At 37.6% G+C, this 21565-nt stretch overlaps 1 protein-coding gene across 1 annotated transcript in view; it reads left to right on the top strand.

Annotated features, from left to right (window-relative positions):
* The window catches only part of LOC149550596 (rhomboid-like protein 20), a 43275-nt gene extending 21911 nt beyond the window's left edge, over positions 1-21364 (top strand). Inside the window, exons 5-8 of the mRNA XM_089793587.1 lie at positions 2363-2514; positions 2628-2729; positions 19995-20126; positions 20622-21364. Of these exons, the coding sequence (XP_089649713.1) occupies positions 2363-2514; positions 2628-2729; positions 19995-20126; positions 20622-20777 (542 nt within the window). The 3' untranslated portion in view covers positions 20778-21364. The remainder of the gene's footprint in view (positions 1-2362; positions 2515-2627; positions 2730-19994; positions 20127-20621) is intronic.
* The last annotated feature ends 201 nt before the right edge of the window (positions 21365-21565 follow it).

Below are 21565 nucleotides of genomic sequence, written 5' to 3'. Positions count from 1 at the left end.
AGTTCTTCAAACTCAAATTTGTACATCAAGAATACTGAGAGTGACATCATCCTTCTGGTTATTTATGTGGATGATTTAATCATCACTAGCAGTTTAACATCTTTGATTCAAGGGATCAAATGAAGTTTATGCTAATCTTTTGATATGTTTGGCCTTGGGCTCATGCATTATTGCTTAGGTGTTCAGATTTGGCAGCAGTCTTCTGATATATTCATTTCTCAGTCCAAATATGCCAGGGCTTTGTTAGACAAATTAAGTATGCAGGATTGCAAGCCCACATCTACACCCATGGAGAAAGGTCTCAAGTTATTAGCCAAGTCTGATTCTCCTCTCATTGATGATACTGCATACAAGCAACTACTAGGCTTAATATCAACTTCATAGTCAGTTACATTTCACGCTCTATGACAGCACCCAAAGCTAATCATTGGATGACAGCAAAGTGTATGCTTTGTTATGCGAAGGGCACTACAAATTATGGACTTCTTTACTCTCAGAGTTCTAATCCTCGATTCAGTGGGTATACAGATTCAGATTTGGTAGGCTTTATTGACGATAAAAAGTCAACTTCTGGATGTGTTTAGTTTGGGATCCAGTGCCGTCACATGGACCAGCAAGAAGCAATAGGCAATTTCTCTCTCCTTCACAGAGGTTGAATACAGAGGGACTGTTAAGGCAGGATATGAAGTTGTTTGGTTTCGTCAAATGTTTGGAGATATGTAGATGTCACCAGTAGGACCGTCTACTTTGTTTGTTGATAATGAAGGTGTTATCATATTTGCATGGAACGCAATCTTCTATGAATGAACCAAGCATGTGGATGTTCATTGTCACTACATACGACAACTAGTTGAAGATAGGACAATAGACTTGCAGTATGTTCCTATAACGGATCAGATTGTAGACATTCTCACCAAGCTCTAGGTCTTGATATGTTTGTCAAATTCAGAGGACAGCTTGGTGTTGTCGATAGATTAACCATTAAGGGAGAGTATTACGATAATAGATAGCATCTATTATCATCTAATGGTTATCTATTTGTAATCTATTGTGAATATTAAATTGTTTCTAATATTTAGTTAGCCTATAGTTAACTCTTAGTTTTCTTTTAGCTAGAATAGAATGTTTCTATTCTTTACAATCATTTCCTAAGGAAACATCATTCATTATTTTGTATATATTGACCTCTCGGTCTTTGTTACTAATAGTTATCTATTTGTAATCTATTGTAAATATTAGAATGTTTCTAATATTTAGTTAGCCTGTAGTTAATTGTTAGTTTTATTTTAGCTAGAATAGAGTGTTTCCATTTTTTACAATTGTTTCCTAAGGAAGCATCATTCATTCTTTTGTAGATATTGACCTCTTAGTCTTTTTTAATATCAAGCAAGTATTTTACCAATTACTTTGTAATACTTCCATTTTACTGGATACTATCACTTTATAGCCCAAGTTGTGATGCTTCTTGGTGGCCGTTTTTCATTTAATCTTACATTGTCATGCATGACCAGAAGGACTAGATGGACTATAGCTTGATAATTGGCTTGCAACGTTTCTTAACGACAATTTAGAGGGAGAAACAGTATGGAATCTTGCTATAGGAGGGATATAATCATTTTCAAGGATGTAGAAATACTTGAAAACATGTAATAATAATGCTTGTCATAATTTTTTATGCCAATTTGGTGGCGTTTTTATCATCCCAAAGTTCTAATTTTTTTGGATACAAATAAGCCAAGCTAGCTGGACTTTTGCAAGATTCAAATTTCTCAGCCCCTATAACCCCTGACCACGTGAGCTGTTCTTTAATCATGCTGTGGTTGAACTTGGGGGTTCAAACCTGTGACCACTATGTGTCTTTTTCTGGCCTCTGTCTTGTCCGTGGAAGTTTTTTAATTTTAAACATCCCAGAATTGTGTTCAATTTCCTAGAAGAGAAATGAATTGAGATGAAACTGAGTTCACATGCTATCTTTTTAAATTCTCTTTTTGGAGTTTAATGGTGTGTTGTAGTGAGGGATAACTTTAGGTAAACATTATGTATCTTTTGCTAGTTGACTTTTTCTTCTTATCTGGTCTTTTTATTGCAAGTTTTATAAATTAACTTGAACATGATTTAGAAGAGAGAAAACTAAGAGTACAGAAGCCCTGGATAATTGTGGGCAATGCACCCGTTAATTTGGTTGCTCTGCTTTTCCTATTGATTTCCACACAGATGTTTACATTGAACAAATGGACGTTGAATGTGTTCACCTGTCTAGCAAAATCAATCTTGTGGTTTGTTTGCTTCTGTTTTTTGTAGCAAAGCCAATTTAGCGTGGTTGTGTGCTTGCTAATATTTCATTTTTCCTATTTGTCTGCAGACACTATATCAAGTGGACTAGTTCCCGGACCATATGGCATAATATTTTCACTCTTTGTTCCCTTTTTCCTGGATATACCTGTTTCAACAAGGTTTCAAATTTTCAGTTTCCGGCTCTCTGACAAATCATTTGTCTATCTTGCCGGGCTTCAAGTAAGGTTTTCACTATTCTAATTATGCAGAAGTTTTTCATATCAATCCTTGGAACAAATGCTCTCTCTTAACTCACTATTAAAAATGACGCTATTTGAGCTTTTAATGTGCAGCTTCTCCTATCATCATGGAAAAGATCCTTTATACCAGGGATTTGTGGAGTTCTTGCTGGTTTATTATATCGAGCAAACATCTTTCACATTCAAAGAATCAAGGTTTGCATCTAGTCTTTTAACTTGCAGCAATAAGTTCCAAAAGTGTCCAAGATAAATGGTAGAATGCCTTATTTATGAAACACTCTCAGATTTAGATAGGTCAAATATGAAGTATGCCTACATTGTATCTATCAATTTTGAGTGAGATACTTCTGAAGAATGCTGCATGAGTTTTGTTTGCATCAATGTTTTTGATCACACTCTGTAATCTATCCTTAGGATGAAGAAAAGAGTACGCTGATTACAAACATAGATCAGTAAAACTTTATGATGCCAAGTGGTAGTGCCTATGAATCATGAACTGGGAAAAGAACGTAGAGATATTGAAAAACAGGAGGAATAAGATATTGAACTGGGAAAAGAAAGTAGAGATATTGAAAATGAGGAAAGAAGATATGGGTTGAAGTTAGAAGGTTGAAAGAAGATACTAAAACCTGATCCTAATGATTGATCACGGGGTGTTCCAAAATGTTGATTCAAAAGCTTGTACACAGTTTCTTCTGGAAGCTCTTCTTTTAAGTTTAATAGACAGTGGACATATAATGTCATTGAAGGTAGTGAAAGTTAAGGAATAACTAAAGAAAGATAGTTCTATTACTACTAATAAAAAGTAATAAGCATTATGATAATAATGAATTATAGTGGTACCAATAGTGTAGAGGCTTAACATTCCTCTATTCCTCATGGCTCCAATGGTTGCTGCTTCTGCTCAGACGGCTATTTTGAATTTGGTGGCCTTTGCATAGTAATAATCATTATGATAATGATGCATTATAATGGTACTAATAGTGTTGAGGCTTAACATTACTTTATTCCTCCTGGCTCCAATGGTTGCTGCTCCTGCTCAGACGGCTATTTTGACTTTGGTGGCCTCTGCAACAATGGATGGGACCGCAATGCTGTAACCTGTGGGATTGGTTGACGCTGCTTGTTGTACTGTCTCTGGTTCTTGCCTAGAAACGATTGTGGAGAGTGGAGACTCTGACCCAGGTTCTTTGCTTTGCTTGTGGGGTACGTACTGCCAAATGTTTTTGGCTTGGCATTTCTACTTCTACGCTTTTCAGGGAGGGGCTGCGTTTTCTGCAGATGCACTGGGTGCCATTGGTAAAGCTGTGACTTGAGTGCTTCTCTGCCCAATGCCTCTTTCTGCTGGTGGTGGATGGAACTTTGCTCGTGTTGGTAGAACCTCAACTTCTGCCTTATGTCAAGATCTTGCTTGTGGTGGTCTATGGCCTTGATGTTGTTGAGAATGTGGAGTACTTCCAATGTTGTGCATTAGTTTGCAGATTTGGTGGTTTCTGGCCTTTTTACCTTTTGTGCATCATTGGGTAATGTTGGTTAACAGATTTGGCTTCCTATATAATGCGATTCTTACCCTTAATAGCTCTCTGCCAGTTTAAGTACTCCCTGATTATCACAGAATATAGGAGTCAGTCCTGACTGAGGAACATGCATATTTGCAAGCATCCACCGAAGCCAAACTGCCTCACAAGTTGCCTTAATTGCTCCCCGATACTCTGCTTCAGTTGAAGACAGGGCCACCGCCTATTGCTTCTTACTAGTCCATGTCACAGCAGCAGATCCTAAACTAAACACCTATCCGGAGGTAGACTTACGATCATCAACAGAGTCGGCCCAATCTGAATCTGTGTAGCCACATAGTGTAGAATCAGACTTCTGAGTGTATAGAAGACCATAATCAAGAGTACCACTCATATAGCGCAGGACATGCTTTGCAGCTGTCCACTGATCAGTCTTGGGTGCTGTCATAAAGTAGGAGACATAGCTTACAGAAAAACTAATATCAGGTCTGGTGGTAGTAAGAAAAATGAGACTACCCACAAGTTGTCTAAACAAGGATTCATCTACAACAGGTAAATCAGATTGAGCGGATAATTTGAGCCTGGGTTCCATAGGAGTGAGAGCAGGTTTGCAATTCTGCATTTTGAACCTGTCTAGAAGATTTCTAGCATACTTGGACTGAGAAAGAAAGATACTGTGTTCGGTCTACCAAACCTCAATTCTGAGACAATAGTGCAAGAGTCCCAAATCTGTCATATCAAAAGTGTTGCACAAATCCTGTTTGATTTCTGCAATCAAATGTGCTGAACTTCCAGCGTTGATCAAATCATCGACATAAACAACGATAAACAAGACATCATCACCTACATGTTTGATATATAGGTTTGAATCCAATGGACTCCACTGAAAACCATGGTCGGTTAAATATTTATCAATTTTCATGTACCAAGCCCGAGGAGCTTGTTCTAGACCATAGAGAGCTTTGACAAGTTTACAAACTTTTTGTTCCTGACCAGCAACCTTAAATCCAGAAGGTTGCGTCATGTAGACCTCTTTCTGTAAGTCACCATTCAAATAAACACTCTTGATATCCATCTGATGAACTTTCCAACCGAACTGAGCTGCTAGAGCAAGAACAAGCCGTATGGTACTCATTTTAGCTATAGGAGCAAAAGTCTCCTCATAGTCAATACTTTCCCTTTGTGAGAACCCTCGAGCAGCAAGACGAGCCTTATACTTGTCTAAGGTGCCACCAACTTTATATTTGACCTTGTATATGCATTTGCAGCTAACGGGCTTCTTCCCTGCAGGAAGATCATAAAGAACCCAAGTTTGATTTTTCTAAATGCTTTGAAGTTCAGCTTCCATAGCCTGTTCCCATTCAGGAATACCTTTAGCCTCGGAATAAGTCTGGGGCTCATGAACACTATGAATGTTAGGCATAAGAGCAAAGTTAACTATTTGTTTGCACTTATTTCGAGAAACTCTACCTTTGATGAGCTCATCATCCCTTAGATCACTAATAGTTTTAACCCACCATTTGGGTTGGAGAGTAGAAGAGCTGACCTCTAGAGGAGCTGGAAGAGTTTCAGGAGCAAGAACGGGAGGAGGATCATTCTTAGGAGTCTCAATAGGATCAACATCAGGTGTCCTAGGAAAGACATTATCTGTATCATTTTGCCCATTACAAGGTGCTAAAGGAAGGGGAATACTGTTAGGCTGTTCCTTAGAACATTGCTCAGAAGAGGATAGAAATGGTCCTCGAGTTTCATCAAAAACAACATCACGACTAAAGATAAGATGATCAGTGTCGATATCTATCAATTTGTAGGCCTTATGGTTGTCACTATACCCTATCATCATGAGTCTCTAAGTCTTGGAATCTAATTTGGAACATTTAGCATCAGGAATCCAAACATAGGCAAGATAGCCAAAAATCTTCAGGTGGCTGATCTTGGGCTTACGACCAGACCACAATTCTTCGGGAGTTTTGTTCTTGACAGCCTAAGTAGGGGAACGATTTTGAAGGTAGACAGCAGTAAACACTGCTTCTGCCCAATACTTATTAGGAACACTCCTGTGTTGTAACATAGAAGGAGCCATCTCAACATTCATACGATTGCGACGCTCAACAACACTGTTTTGCTAAGGAGTGTAAGGTGTGGCGAATTGGCGATTGATGCCATGTTCAACACAAAAACCGAAGAATGCATGAGAACAAAATTCTCCCCCCCCCCCATTATCTGTTCTAAGCGAAACGATATTGTAGCCAGACTTGTTTTCAACCAACAACTTAAAATTCTGAAATGTGCTAAGTGCATCTGATTTTTGTTTAAGAAAGTACACCCACATTTTTCTACTAAAATCATCAACAATAATCAAAAAATATTTGCAACTAGTAACTGAAGATGTATTCATAGGACCACAAATATTAGGATGAAGTAATTGAAGTACCTGAGAGGCACGCCAAGAATCTCCATCTTTGAAAGGAGTTCGATGTTGTTTGCTAGCTTGATAGGTGTCACATACTCCAAGATGTTGTGGCTGAATCAGCGGTAGTCTAGAAACAAGTTCCTCTCAAGATAGTTGAGAGAGATACTAGATGTTGAGATGTCCATATCTCTGATGCCACAAAGTGTTGAGAGATAAATCACGAGCTGCCATAGCTATTTCTGGAGAATCACCAATGTCAGCAAGCTGATATAGGCCATGATCCTCTAGACCAGTAGCAACAGTAAGACGAGTCTCTTGATCAATAACGGAGCATTTGTGGGCATTGAACACCACATCCAATTGAGGAGAATTTCTCATGATTTGACTCACAGAGAGAAGATTGAGTGCCATACCAGGATTGTAGACATTGAGAAAGATGAGTTGACACCCGCCAGATTGTATCTGAACATTTCCTTTGCCAATAATTTTGAACTCCTCTCCTTTGCCAAACACAACTGAATCGGTGTATGGATAGAAATTCGTAAACCAATCACGCCGATGAGAAAAATGACATGAAGCGCCAGACTCAATATACCAAGCAGAGGATTGGGCTGAATTGGAAGGGCTTTTAGCCATAAAAGCATAGAACACAGACTCCTTTGTCTTAGAATGTTCAACAACATTGGCCTACTGATTGGGCCCTCCCATACCAGTTTACTGATTGGACCCTCCCAGCTTCTTCTGTTCGGAAGCGAGTCGCTGACGACAATCTTTCTTCATGTGGCCATACTTACAACAATAATGACATTGAACACTCTTCTGCTGAAAACTACTTGAGGATTGATGTGAACTACCCTGTGGAGATGACTGAGATGGCTGAAACATAGCTGCAAAGGCTTGTTCTGATGAGGGTGAGGAAGCACGACTACCAAACTGTTGCTTGCAGTGATCTTGTTGTAGGAGTTTGGTGCACAACTTTGAGAATTTCAGAGCAACATTGGTTGAGGTAATGTTGAGAGTCTCTATGAAATGCTCATAAGATGTTGGCAAGCTTTCCATGGTAATAACTACCGTATCTTCTTCCTCCATTGTCCGATCGATGGCTTCAAGCTGATCACGAATGTCCTTAATCTTCGTCAGATGTTCTTGTAAGGGCATACGTTCATCCATCATAACGGAAAACAACTGATTCTTCAGAAAGAATGCTCGACTCTTGTCGGATGTTTCATGCAGCTCCTTTAAATATTTCCAGATGTTTGCAACTGACTTGCCAGAGGGAATGTGAGGTAGTTGATCATCTGTGATTGAGAGCTTGAGAAGCATAACAGCTTCGCGATTCTAATCATCAAACTTATCCTAATCTGTTGTAACGGAGGTCCCACCAGGTGTGTTAGTGGGGGTAGGACGAGTTTCTGTGCCTAGAACAAGTGCATCCAAACGACGATACTCGAAGATGGTTAACATACGCTGCTTCTAGTGGTTGTAATTTCTGCCATTAAACCGTTGACTGTTTTTCAGCATCAGGGTGGTCAAGGATGCCATTTGCACGAAGTTTGAGGCAATGTTTTAGGTTGACCCAAAAAAAGACAAGTACCTAGAAGAGTAGACGAAAAAATCGAGAAGGAATCTATAGTCACAATGCAAATCTGCTGGCCCGAAAATAGAGGCATGAAAAATGAGGTACCCAAAAAATTTTGACGAAGACCCAGATGAGGTCTCAAAAAAATCACCAAAAATATGAAATCAAAAAAAAATTCGGACCCCTAAAATTAGGGTTTTGAGCAAAATACCAGTCAGCGGCTTTAAAGGTCAAAGTTGCAGAAAAAAATGGCAGATTGAAGGTATTTGATGCCTTGATGTTGCTGCAAACTCCTAGACGCCGTAGATGAGGTCGTGCTTGTGTCTGGAAAATGTGGCCGGACCAAGAAATGGTGGTAATAGCAAAATGCTGAGCCGTCTGTAACTGAGCCGCAAAAACAAAAAAAAACATTCAGAGCAGAGGTAAATACCATTGCGATCGCCAAACAAAAATACGTAAATACCTGTCGAATTTGCAGGCCGTGGATCAAAGAAAAACTCGTGATTTTCCACAAAAAATCGGTGATTTTCAATTTTTCTAGTGCTGTGATTTTGCCAGAAAAAAAACGATTTTCAGTCCCGAGTTGCAGATTCGTGTCATCCAAACCCTAGCCTGAACTAGGTATAATGAAGCAAATTTATTTAGGAAAATATAATTTCGAAAATAAGGTTGAGATAATTTCAATAAGAAATTATTATTTAGAAAAAATTCAACCTAGCTCTGATACCATAAAATAATCGAAAGATTATCTTATGTATTGAATAATCAATGAATGAAATGCAACGAGCTTACAAGCTCATATGTACAAAACGTATATATAGAAAATAGAAACTACACACACACGATAGATAGAGTATTATTAGAAATATTCTAATAATTCTTACCCTTAAAACCTCTCTATCACACAACTGTTGAGTGAACAGTAATAGTTCCTCTTTAAATTGGAAGTTACAATTCCCTTGCATAAGTTTGTGGTGAATTTTTAATTTATCTTATTAACTAAAGAGTTTATGCTTTTTACCAGAAACTAAATTTGTAGAAGTTGTCCATCCAGGACCTAAATTGCTCAAAGGGTCAAAATTGTATACAAAGCCATAAAAAGGCTAGAAAGCATGTAAAATGTCTATTAAAGTTCATTATAGGGTATTCAAATGTCCATGCAAGAATTTGTTAAAGTTTGGAGGTACAATTGCAAAGTTGTCATGTTGACATAAAAAGTTGTAATGCAAAAATGCATAAAATGTTGTCAAAAGTTGCAAATATGTTCTGAAGGGGATGATTTTTTGTTCTAAAAGGTAGTTGGTCAGTTTTTAACTATCAAAACGTTATAAACATCAATGTATGGTTGTTCCAAATCAAATCATAATGAGAAGGAAATATTTTGGAGCTTTCTACTATTGTTGTTTTGATTGGTTTTGCAGTTTTTGTGCAGTTTCCATGCCTTGTAGGGTCATTGTACGGCATGTAAACCTTGTATAATTTGTATATTAGGGTATAATGATGAATTATCTTCCTTCTGTCTTTGATTTGGAGTGATTTTATTCAATTTTGAGGAAGTTATGAAAATTTTGGTGAAAGTTATTGTTTTCAGATTTGAGATCTCTTGCAAACAGTCATGTTGCAGCATTAAGTACAGACAGATGTGGAAGAGTTAGGGCCTGTAAATGGATGAATTTGAAAGATACGTGAATACACTTTCTTTTCCTTTTGGTTTAAGTTGTTTTTATGTAGAATTGAGGAAGTTATGAATCTTTTATAGAAAACTGGTTTTAGAAAAGTAGCAGGGAAAGATTTGTGATTATGTAATGATATAACCATTGGAAAGTTTGATGGCTTACATATTCTGACACTAGATTCATAAAGGTTTACTGTGAAATTGGTTTGGGATTATTTGGTTTTGTTTTGTGAATGATATTTGATGCCGTAGTAGGAAGAGCTTATGAATTTCTAAGTTTTGGAACAGTAAAATGGGTCTTGGGACAGAGACCGTAACTTGTAAATGAATAATTGGATTGGGCTCAGCTTTGGATATGTTTTAAAAGGCCTAGTTTGAAACAATTCCACTAGATGTTGAGAACAAAACTTATGAATAAAAGAATCAGGTATAGAAATCAGGTAGCATGAACAACAAATTGAAAATTTGAGTAGTGAGTTATTATTTCTAATTGATTGGAAGGAGAGTTTTTATTTAGTGATTTTGGAACCAATCATGTTTGTGTTGATATTGAAGAGGTTAAGTGGGTGTAATATTGGATGGACTAAGTGCAAGTTGATGTTGTTTGAGTTGCCTAAATGTCAGGGTTCTCTATTGAAACCTTTGAGATGTGCTTAGTTCCTTGAGGGTGTCTCAACCTATTGTGAAGTCAGTGAGTTGAACTAGGATTCCTTGGAGGTCTACCACAGGGGGCTTTGCACCTAAGTGGTATCAGAACTACAAAATCCTGAGTGTATGGGTACAGCGCCGAAGGAGGCAACTCACACCAAGACCTAGCCTTATGATTTGTTATTTGGTTTTTATTGATGAAGCTATGGTTGTAGGTACCTATAAACAAAGCTAGAAGTAGGAAGACATGAAGGTCTATTAAGAGGCAATACGAGATGATCTAGGGCCAAGGAGTGGTCCCGTTTATTGCCAAAAGACTAGGGTGAGAGGCAAAGAGGAGAACTCTTAGGTGAGGCAAAGAGGATGGTGAGTTTGGAGCAGCAAAGAATGGTAGATTTCTTACTGATATGGCACCATCAAAGTTGTAGCCATTGATGCTCCATTGATAGGGGCACTAGAGAAGAAGATGGAAAGGACAGTCCTGTGTCCTTGAAGGCAAATATGATGAGGATAGAGGCATGAAAAGTCAAATATAATGAAAGTAAAAGAGAAGGATTTTGGTTTAAATTTTTTTCTTGCAGGTTTGTTGGTTCCATGTTTCCAAGGAACATAGAAAAATTTGAAGGCGGGGAGTATGGTGCAGGAGCACCTAAGAACACAAGCATACCAGGAGGCCAAAGGTCATAATATGATCAATTTTATATTATTTGAGTCATTCATGATGTATTAAAAGTCATTTGAGTCAATTGGAACAATAATGTAAGTCAAATTTGTAAAAGTTGTCCATTCAAGACCTAAATTGCTCAAAGGGTCTAAAGATACAAAGCCATGAAAAGGCTAGAAAGCATGTAAAATGTCTAATAAAGTTTATTATAAGGTGATTCAAGTGTCCATGCAAGCATTTGTTAAAGTTTGGAGGTAAAATTGCAAAGTTGTCATGTTGACATAAAAAATTGTAATGCATTGTAAAGGGGATGATTATTGGTCTAAAAGGTGGTTGGTCAGTTTTTAACTATCAAAAAGGTTATAAAAACTGATGTATGGTTGTTCCAAATCATAATGAGAAGAAGGAAACATTTGGATCTTTCTACTATTCTTGTTTTGATTGGTTTTTCAGTTTTTGTGCTGTTTCCAGGCCTTGTACGACCATATACGGCCTGAAAACCCTGTATAATTTGTATATTTGGATATTATGGTGAATTATCTTCCTGCTCTTTTTGGTTTGGAGTGATTTCATTGAATCTTGAGAATGTTATGACAATTTTGGTGAAAGTTATTGTTTTCAGATTTGAGATCTTCTGCAAACAGTCATGTTGTAGTGTTTGGTACGGACACATGTGGAAGAGTTACAGTCTATAAATGGATGAATTTGAAAGATACGTAAATGGATCTTGGGACAAAGACCATAACTTGTAAATTAATAGTTGGATTGGGCTCAGCTTTGGATATGTTTTAAAGGGCCTAGTTTGGAACAAGTCCACTAGAGGGTTTTCCAAGATGTTGAGAACAAAAGTTATGAATAATAGAATCAGGTATAGAAATCAGGAAGTGTGAACAATGAATTGAAAAGTTGAGAAGTGAGTTGATTTATTTGGCTAATCAATTTTGTCTAATGGATCGGAAGAAGAGTGTTTTTATTTAGTGATTTTGGAACCAATTATGTTTGTGATGACCTTGAAGAGGTTAATTTGAAATCAATGTGTGTGTTATAAACATAAATGGCAGAATACTTTTCTGATTAATTAGAGATCAAATGATCTATATATACAAAGAGGAGAGTCGAATAGAATAGAAACATTCTATTCTAGACTACACCTAAATATTAGAAACATTCTAATATTTACAAAGATACAATAAGATACAATACTGAGCATTAAAAAGAAACATAAAGATTGTTCTAATACCCCCCCTTAATGCTCAATCTATTTACTACACCAATAGATCCCTTGAATTTAACAAACTTGTCAGGACCAAGGGGTTTTGTGAAAATATCTGCTGGTTGCTTTGAGGTAGGGACATAGAGTAACTGAATAGATCCATCTTCTACTAACTGTCGGATGTAATGGCAATGAAGTCAATGTGCTTGGTTCGTTCATGAAACATTGGGTTCTTGGCAAGTTTGAGGACTTCTGATTGTCTGAAAACAAAGAAATCGGATTCGCTTGAGGAATATGCATATCTGCAAGCATCTGACAGAGCCAAACTACTTCACAAGCTGCCTTGACAACTCCTCGATATTCTACTTCTGTAGAGGAGAGTGCTCGTGCCTTTTGCTTCTTACTGGTCCAGGTAATTGTTGCAGATCCGATATGGAACACATAGCCAGAGCTAGATTTCCTGTCATCAACTGAGCTGGCCCAATCGGAATCAGTGAATCCATTGAGCTAAGGAGTAGCACTCCTTGTGTAAAGAAGACCATAATCTGAAGTACCATGTACATAACACAACACGTTTCGCTACAATCCAATGATTAGTCTTGGGGTTCGTCATGAACCGTGAGATGTAGCTGATTGCAAAACTGAGATCAGGTCTAGTAGTAGTAAGATAGATGAGACTACCTACTAGTTATCTGAATAGTGTTTCATCTACAAGAGGAGAATCAAATTGTGCGAACAATTTCAGAGCAGTCTCCATAGGAGTGGAGGTAGGTTTGCAATCTTGCATTCAAAACCTGTCAAGCAAATTTCTGGCATACTTGGACTGAGACAAAAAAATACTATTGTCAGTCTGCCAAACCTCAATACCTAAACAATAATGAAGCAATCCGAGATCTATCATATCAAAAGTTTCGCATAGATCTTGTTTGACTTTTGAAATCAAATGTTCTGAACTCCCAGTGATGATCAAATCATCCACATAGACAACAAGAAAAATAATATCATTACTAGAGTGTTTAATATACAGATTACTGTTTGATGAGCTACGTTGAAATCCCTGAGCAACCAAGTACCGATCAATCTTTATGTACCAAGCCCGAGGGGCCTATTTAAGGCCATAGAGGGCCTTCTGGAGTCTACATACTTTTGGTTCTGAACCAGCAACCTTGAAACCTGGGGGTTGCATCATGTAGACTTCTTCCTGTAATTCACCATTGAGAAAAGCACTCTTCACATCCATTTGATGAACTTTCCAACCATACTGAGCTGCAATGGCAAGAAGCAGGGGAATAGTGCTCATCTTGGCTGTCAGGGCAAAGGTCTCCTCATAGTCAATGCCTTCGCGCTGAGTGAATCCTCGAGCAACAAGTTTGGCTTTTTGTATTTGTCCAAGGTACCATCTGTATGGTACTTGACCTTATAGACCCATTTACAGCTAATGGGTTTCTTCCTAGGAGGGAGATCTGAAAGAACCCAGGTGTGATTCTTTTGAAGACTTTGAAGCTCAGCATCCATTGCCTGTTCCCATTTTGGAATTCCTTTGGTCTCTGCATGTGTCTGGGGCTTAGGGATACTGTGGATGTTGGCCATAAGAGCAACATTAACTGTGTTGTGCTGAATGCGCTTATTTTTGGAGGTTCTACCCTCAATGAGTTCATCAGGATGAAGATCACAAATCGTTTGAGCCCACCATTTTGGCCGAAGAGTTGAGGAGCCAATATCAGATGCTGTCGGAATAGCTGGATGAGAAGCAGGAGCAGGAGCTGTATTATCTGGAGGTGGCTGAGGTGGTGTATCAGTAGCATCAGATGACTCATATAAAACAGAAGGACCCAAGTTAGAGATTGCTGAAGATTGAATCTCGGAATGCGGCGGGGAGGCAGAGAGCTGAAATGGTCCGAGTTCCTCATCAAACACAACATCACAATTGAAGATGAAACGATCAGTGTTTACATCAATCGGTCTGTAGGCCTTATGTGTGTGACTGTATCCTGTAAACATGAGTTTCTGGCTTTTGGAATCCAACTTAGTGCATTTGGCATTAGGAATCCATACATATGCTAGAGAGCCAAAAACTTTTAAATGGTTGATCCAAGGTTTGCAACCAGACCAGGGTTCCTCAAGAGTCTTATGATTAACTGCAAGGGTGGGTGATCGATTAAGAAGGTAGACAGCTGTGGATAATGCTTCTGCCCAATATTTTCTTGGGACATTTCTATGTTCTAGCATAGCCCTAGCCATTTCTGTGATGGTATGGTTTCGACGCTCTACAACACCGTTTTGCTGAGGGGTGTGAGGTGTGGTGAATTGACGTCTAATGCCATGAGTAGTATAGAAGGCAGAGAGTAGAAGAACATAAATCCCCCCATTATTGGTCCTAAGAGTACAGATGGGGGAACTAGACTCTTTTTCTACTAGGGCTTTAAACTGCTGAAATACAGGAAAAGCATATGATTTTTGCTTGAGAAAATATACTCACATTTTGTGACTGAAATCTTCCACAAAGAGTAAGAAGTACTTGTTCCTAGAAACAGGAGGAGTATTCATAGGACCACATACATCAACGTGGACCACCACATACATCAACGTGGACCAGCTGGAGTACTTTGGATGCCCGCCATGATTCACCATCCTTAAATGGTGTCCTATGTTGCTTCCTTGCTTGGCAAGCTCCGCAAATGCGATGGTTTTGGGTCTGGATATCAGGTAGGCCATGGACTAAATTATCCCGATCTAGTTGTGCTCGATATTGAATGTTTAGGTGATTGTATCGTTGATGCCAGAGGCTACTGAGAGCGGATCATTTGGCGATAAAGGCACGCTCAAAGGAATCCCCTGAATCTACAAGCCTATAAATACCATGATCCTCAAGATCTACAGCAAGTGTAGTGCGAGAAGCACGATCAATAATCAAACACTTATGTCCACTGAAAATGACATCCAGCTGAGGGGAGTGCTTTATAATCTGATTGACAGACAAAAGATTATGTTTCATGCGAGGAACATAACATACATTGAGGAACATGAGTCTTCTTCCTCCGGACTGAATCTGAACATTGCCCTTGTGAACAATATTTTATTCTTCACCGCCTCCAAAGATTACTGAGTCAGAATAGGGAGTGAATTCAACAAACCAATCATGCCTGTGAGTGAAATGTCGGGAGGCACCAGAATCTATATACTAGGCAGAAGATTTCACATGATCTGCAGATATGCTGGCCATAAAGGCATGGTAGATAGATTCTTTCTACTTCGAGTGTTGGCCAGCATTGGGTTGCTTTTTAATTGAGTTTGACTTCTGATGCTGCTAATACAGATGCTCATAATATGTGAATATCTCAAATGGCACAAACTTTGAGGTGAGAAAATGAAAGACCTAGAAAAATCAGAGAAGTACTCAGAAGAGAGCTCGAAAAATCCATAAATTATACACTGTTGGAAATTGGATCCACTGGCTCGAAAATCGAGGCACCCACAAAAATTTGATGAAGACCCATTTGAGATCTCGAAAAACCCACCACAAATATGAAAGCAAAAAAAATTTGGACCTTGAAAATTAGGGTTTCGAGTAGAATAACAATCGATGGCCAATGAAGGTTTTGAGGGCAAAAAAATGGTGATTTCGGTCAAAAAGATACCTAATTTTTTTTACAGAAAAGTGACGTTTTGATTGAGACGGTTGGGAGCATGAGAATTTGATACAGAAACACGCAGATTTTCACCCCAAAATTGCGAGTTTGTTAGTCGTGCGGTTGCTAGAAACTAAATTAAAAAAAACGTCTTAGATAATGATCTGAACAAAAATTGTGGATTTCGCGTCTTTGGTAGGAAATACAAGACCTTGCAACTACAACGTGAGCCTCCAAATTGCGCGGGTACAGGTTGAAGACGCAAAAATTGGAGTGTAAAAAAATGGCAGGCAAAATGTCTAAAAAAACGTGAGTAGGAAAAATGACTAGGGCAAGAAAAATTGCAATTTGCAAAGGATTTCGGGTAAAAGTAATTGCAATTTGCAGACCGATTTCGGGAAAATCTCTAGGCAAAAAACCCTAGGTGGGTTTTAGAGAAATTCAACTTGAAATAATTTTGGAAAAATTTAAACAAATAATTTCAAGAAGAAATTATAAATTTTTTCGAATTTTTTTTTAGCTCTAATACCATTTACAAATGGCAGAATACTTTTCTTATTAATCAGATCAAATGATCTATATATACAAAGAGGAGAGTCGAATAGAATAGAATCATTCTATTCTAGACTACACCTAAATATTAGAAACATTCTAATATTTATAGAGATACAATAAGATCAATAGTGAGCATTAAAAAGAAACATAAAGATTATTCTAATAGTGATATGGGTGTGATATTGAATGGATTAAGTGCAAGTTGATGTTGTCTTAGTTACCTAAATGTCAAGGTTCTCTATTGAAACCTTGGAGATGTGCTTAGTTTCTTGAGGGTGTGGCAACCTATTATGAAGCCATTGAGTTAGGATTCCTTGGAGGTCTACCACAGAGGGCTCTGCATCATAATACTAGAATTATCTTTCCTCTACAACTTGCAACTAACATTTATGAAATGTCCAATTAATTGGCTATCATCTCTTTAGCCTCCTTTAAGTCTTTCCTTAAATTATGCACACTCTTTATAACACATTCACAATTGTACTTATGCTAAACTTCTACTCTTCCAAAGGTTGATCCGGTGACTATTATAAATTGAGGTTCATAGTTGTGGTAGCTTTCGTGTCCATTACTTGCTTGATTTGCTTCATGTTTTGTTTGTGCATTGCTTCCTTCATCTTGGTCACCCTAATCTCTGAGACCCATGCATTCCTAGCCAACACTAGAGGATCATATGACTTGATCAGCCTATTGATTAAAGGCAGACCTGGAACCTTCAAATCTGCAATCCATTTTCTAGTTATGTTACCATATTGACTATCTATCTGCAGTTGGGAGATCAATTCTTTCTTACTGTCAGTGTCAGCGTCTAGAATGACACCTGAAGAGGCGGATATAGGTGCTAATAATGACTTGAAGCTCTCTGACAACAATTGTACCATTACCTTCAATTGATCCTTGCCCAAATTCGTTTTTGCCATCCTTTTACACATCCCCTTGTTAGAAAGCTGCCATATGCCCACATCTTTTTCAAATTCAAGGTCACTTGTATCAATTCCTTGTTATTTTGTGATCATTCGAAGTGCATCATTTAGATCTTTTTGGGCAGTTGGATGGACAATTTCTAAGAAGATGTGCTTAGTCTACTCATCTTACACCATGTTTTTCTAAACAATGGAATTTTGTATTCCCTGATCAGTATCTTTGCTTCTGTTTGGTTTTGATTAATTTTTCTCCTCAAAAATCATGTTGGGTTTCGATCAAATTTTCACGTTAAAAATTGTGTTGGGTTTTCGTTGATTTTTCTCATTAAAAATCATTTTTGGTTTCTGTAATATGTGATGTCTGTGTGGTGTTATTTTAGGGTTTTTATCATTTTTCTTGAAAAACGTTGGTTTGCTATCTTCAGACCACAATGTTTTGTTGTTGATTTTAGGATCGCTACAAATGTATTAGCACTACCTGTAAAGTATGTGTTTTCCAAAGGCAACGATCTCTTGTATTTATATTGAGAATTAGCCAAGAAGAGAAGGGACATGTCTATTCATAATTATGTAATCAATATAATGACAGTTGTATATATATATAACTAATTTCCATGAATCATTATTATATTAATCTCTCAATATATATATATATATAATTAATTTCATGAGATTAATAAATATATATATGATATCTTCAATAGTTTAGACTCATAGGTTTATCCAACTGAAGCTACTAAAAACAATAACTCTTGTAGTCTATTTTGTGGCATCCTACTCATCCACAAAAGTTTGGAGACTTGCACCTGTTGTTCTCAGTGTATCTCTATATCTTTGTTTCCAGGGAAGGACAAGTTATCCAACATTTGGTTGGGTGTTTTTGTGATTATTTTTGGTGAGCAGTTTTGTCGATTCTGGGAGGGTCAATGGAAGAGTTTGTGGCAGGCTCTACTCTAACACTAGTAAATCATTCTGAAGAAGGGGACACCACCTCCATTTTTTTGGCTACTCTTGGTCATTAACATTCTGCAGATCTAGGCAGGTTCTTAGCAGCAGCTTGATGTTCTGAAGTATTTGTGACTACAAGACATGTATTGTCTTCAGCAGGGTAGTTGATAGAATGACCATTAAGGGAGGGTATTAGAATATTTTTAATGTCTTGCTAGTTCTAGTTAATGGTCATTCAGGCTTTATATTTTAGTTTGCTTTTTCAATTCTATTTATAGACATATTTATTTAGACAACCCTGCTTTTTTGGTCATGCTATAATTAGTGTCCACTGTCTGTAAACTCAATTTAAGAGTTCATTGTTAACTAGTCATTTTTGTGCATTTCTTTCCTTCCAATTTGGGCACCATGGGTTCTTCAAAGACTGGACCGTTTTTTGTTATTACTCCATCCATTTCCAATCCACACTTGGCCATCTCTGTGTATTCTTCATGCTTTCCCATCATAGTCTTGATCAGCAATTAGCCATTTTGCTTATTAATCCCTTGATTTACAGTTTGGTTCTTTGAGCAACTCAGCCATGCTGGCTTGTTATACTTAATGATGTTGGTGCTCACCCAACAATTGGACATGCCCCCCTATATAAGTTATTTGTCGGGTTCTTGCACATTGTGCACCGATATCATTTCAAAATCTATTGTGTTTCAATGTTTCTTCCACTTTTGATGCTCTAGATTTTGTCATTATCGCTCATTCTTCAGGTGGTGGACATTTTTCTGATTGCCATGCCAAATCTGAAACTGGATTCTTTTTTCTGCGTTTTCCTCTTTAGGTGCCTTTTAGTGCTTTTTCAATGCCTTATTTTTAGGAGACTGTTTTTTAAGATTGCTTTTTCACTTTTGGAACTTTTCCCATGCTTTTTGAAGAGGCTCCTTTTTAAACTGCTTTTTAGGAGATGCTTTTTCAATCTACTTTTACTGATCACGTTTCGGAACATAGTCCTAGATAACCTTTTTCTTTCTCTTCAACTATTGCTCATTAATTGTCTTGCCAAAAAATGGACTTACTAATATTAATTAGTTTGTTCAAATGTGAAACTAGGGCTATCTGAGACTTAGTAAAGTAAAAAGAGACATACCTAAAAAATAGGGATCACTTCAAAACTCAAAATGAAGCCAATCTGAAATGTTATTTTTGATCAGTGACATGGACTATTAGCCTGGTCCAATCGCCAGGTGGGGCCACAGTTTGGTGATCCCATCCCCGTGGTTACATTAGAGAGGCCATCAAGGCATTAATGCCTCCTAGATCATTTTGACACATTCTAGTTTATATGGTGTATATTTCTGACACCCTAATTGCTCCAGTTGTTTGTTGGTTGGACGACGCGGCATTTCTCCCTATGTCTCCTTTGTGATGGTTGCATTTCTACTCATCTATTTCTTCATCATGTGCTGGATCATGGAGTGCGATCTGAAATGTTGATGCAAACATAATTCCTTAGTTTTCATCTAGAAGCATCTTAAATCATTTCATGGAGACTGTGAAAACCTCATATATAGTACCAAACTCTTTCTTGATATGAAATATTCTAGCACAGATTTAGATGTAGCTTAAAAGTATTCATTTATTTGCATTTCTTGGATCAGTGATACATGTGAAATCTCAAAAATAACTTTACTCTGATCATTTTCAGTTACCTAAACTGGTAAGCTCTGCTGTCTCGTGGCTCTTTACACCATTAGTTTCAAGTGGTCCGTCTACAACTTCCACAAGAAGAACTCGTCGAAGGGAAACTATTAATGCACCGTTGGGCCAACAATTTCAGGTTAGTTTCAAATTCTTCAAAGTTATGGACATGTTTGTTTGTTATATAATATGTGCCGACATGCATCTGATCTCCTTTCTCTATATTGCTTTGGTACATGCTTCTGTTTATAAATTATTTATTTCTCAGGCTGTTACAATATTCTGAAACAAACTAATTAAAGTCAATGTTGTGATATTCTGAGACAAACTCAGAAAAGGCAACTTGCATGATGGGGAGCAGGAATTGTGTGTTTCATCACTTAAGATTTTTGCGTTAAAGCATATTTGAGGAAGTTGGTTTTTAAATAGACAATTGTCCAGTAAGAAATAGAAGAGTTATAATTTGGAAACCTAGGCATTTGCAGCCTTCTCTCTCTTCTCTCTCTTACAGTGGTCAATTTTTTAAAAGGAATGTCAATCACACAAATAAAGAGAACAGGATGAAATATGCTATCTATATTAAAAAATTACAAAAAACTAAGTACTACTGTGTTTGTGTGGAAACTACAAGCAGGAGCGTTTGGTAGCCCCTGCGTTGGCCCCTTCAGAGGAAGCCATTTCAACTCTAGTTTCTATGGGGTTTGAAAGAAGCTCAGCCATACAAGCACTTAGACAAGCAAGGAATGACATTAATGCTGCTGCAGACCTAATTCTCAGCAATCAACTCTGATGAATGTTATATTATTTCTATTTAACTTCTTTACTGGTTAGTCTGGCCTTTCAATGCCAGTTTAAATGTACACATTCTGTGCATGTTAGGTCACTCAATTCAAGATTTAGTTTCTTCTAAATCTTTGTTCAAATTGGTACGGTTGCTAAAGGAGGGATGCTTCCTATTTCCTGGTTTACTTCAAATCCTAACGTGGACAGACTGACAAAGGTCAACATGGAGATGTAGACTTGCCTTAAATTTGAGTTATAACTCCTGCGACAGGAATGCATTCCCTGGTTGGTGCATCCTGGCATACATGTAACACGAATTACCTCATATGGGTCTATAAATGTTTTGCGTGGCTTCAGTTAGCACTCTATTTAATTGGTCAAAGTGAACCACTTTGAGGGACTTTGCATAAGTCGGATTTTCTTTGAATCAGAGGTAAACTTCAATTTTCTGCACATGTAAATCAGAAAAAGAGGCAACTGAACTTTCCATTGATTGTGGCTGATTTTAGACCGGGGTTTTGTATCATTATTACATGCATCCGCGTAAAAGGTTATGGAACTAATAGTGAAACAATTATTTTGTCTCGTCTTTTACTAGAGGTGTTTCGAAATACACCGTGCACTAAAATTCCCTTTTGGTTGTCTACATTGGCTAATTCATAAATATTGTCAGATTTAGGGATACTTTAATTAATCTGGTGAATTAAAAGCTTTGTATTTGATATATTGTTCACATTAAAATAATCAAACTTCGTTATTGAATGTTTTCTAAGTACCAATATGACATTTTTCGAC

Source organism: Cupressus sempervirens, chromosome 7 (genome assembly GCF_028749045.1).
Source record: "Cupressus sempervirens isolate cs-2001-9-10 chromosome 7, ASM2874904v1, whole genome shotgun sequence".
NCBI lineage: Eukaryota > Viridiplantae > Streptophyta > Pinopsida > Cupressales > Cupressaceae > Cupressus > Cupressus sempervirens.
This window is presented reverse-complemented; position numbering and strand designations above follow the sequence as displayed.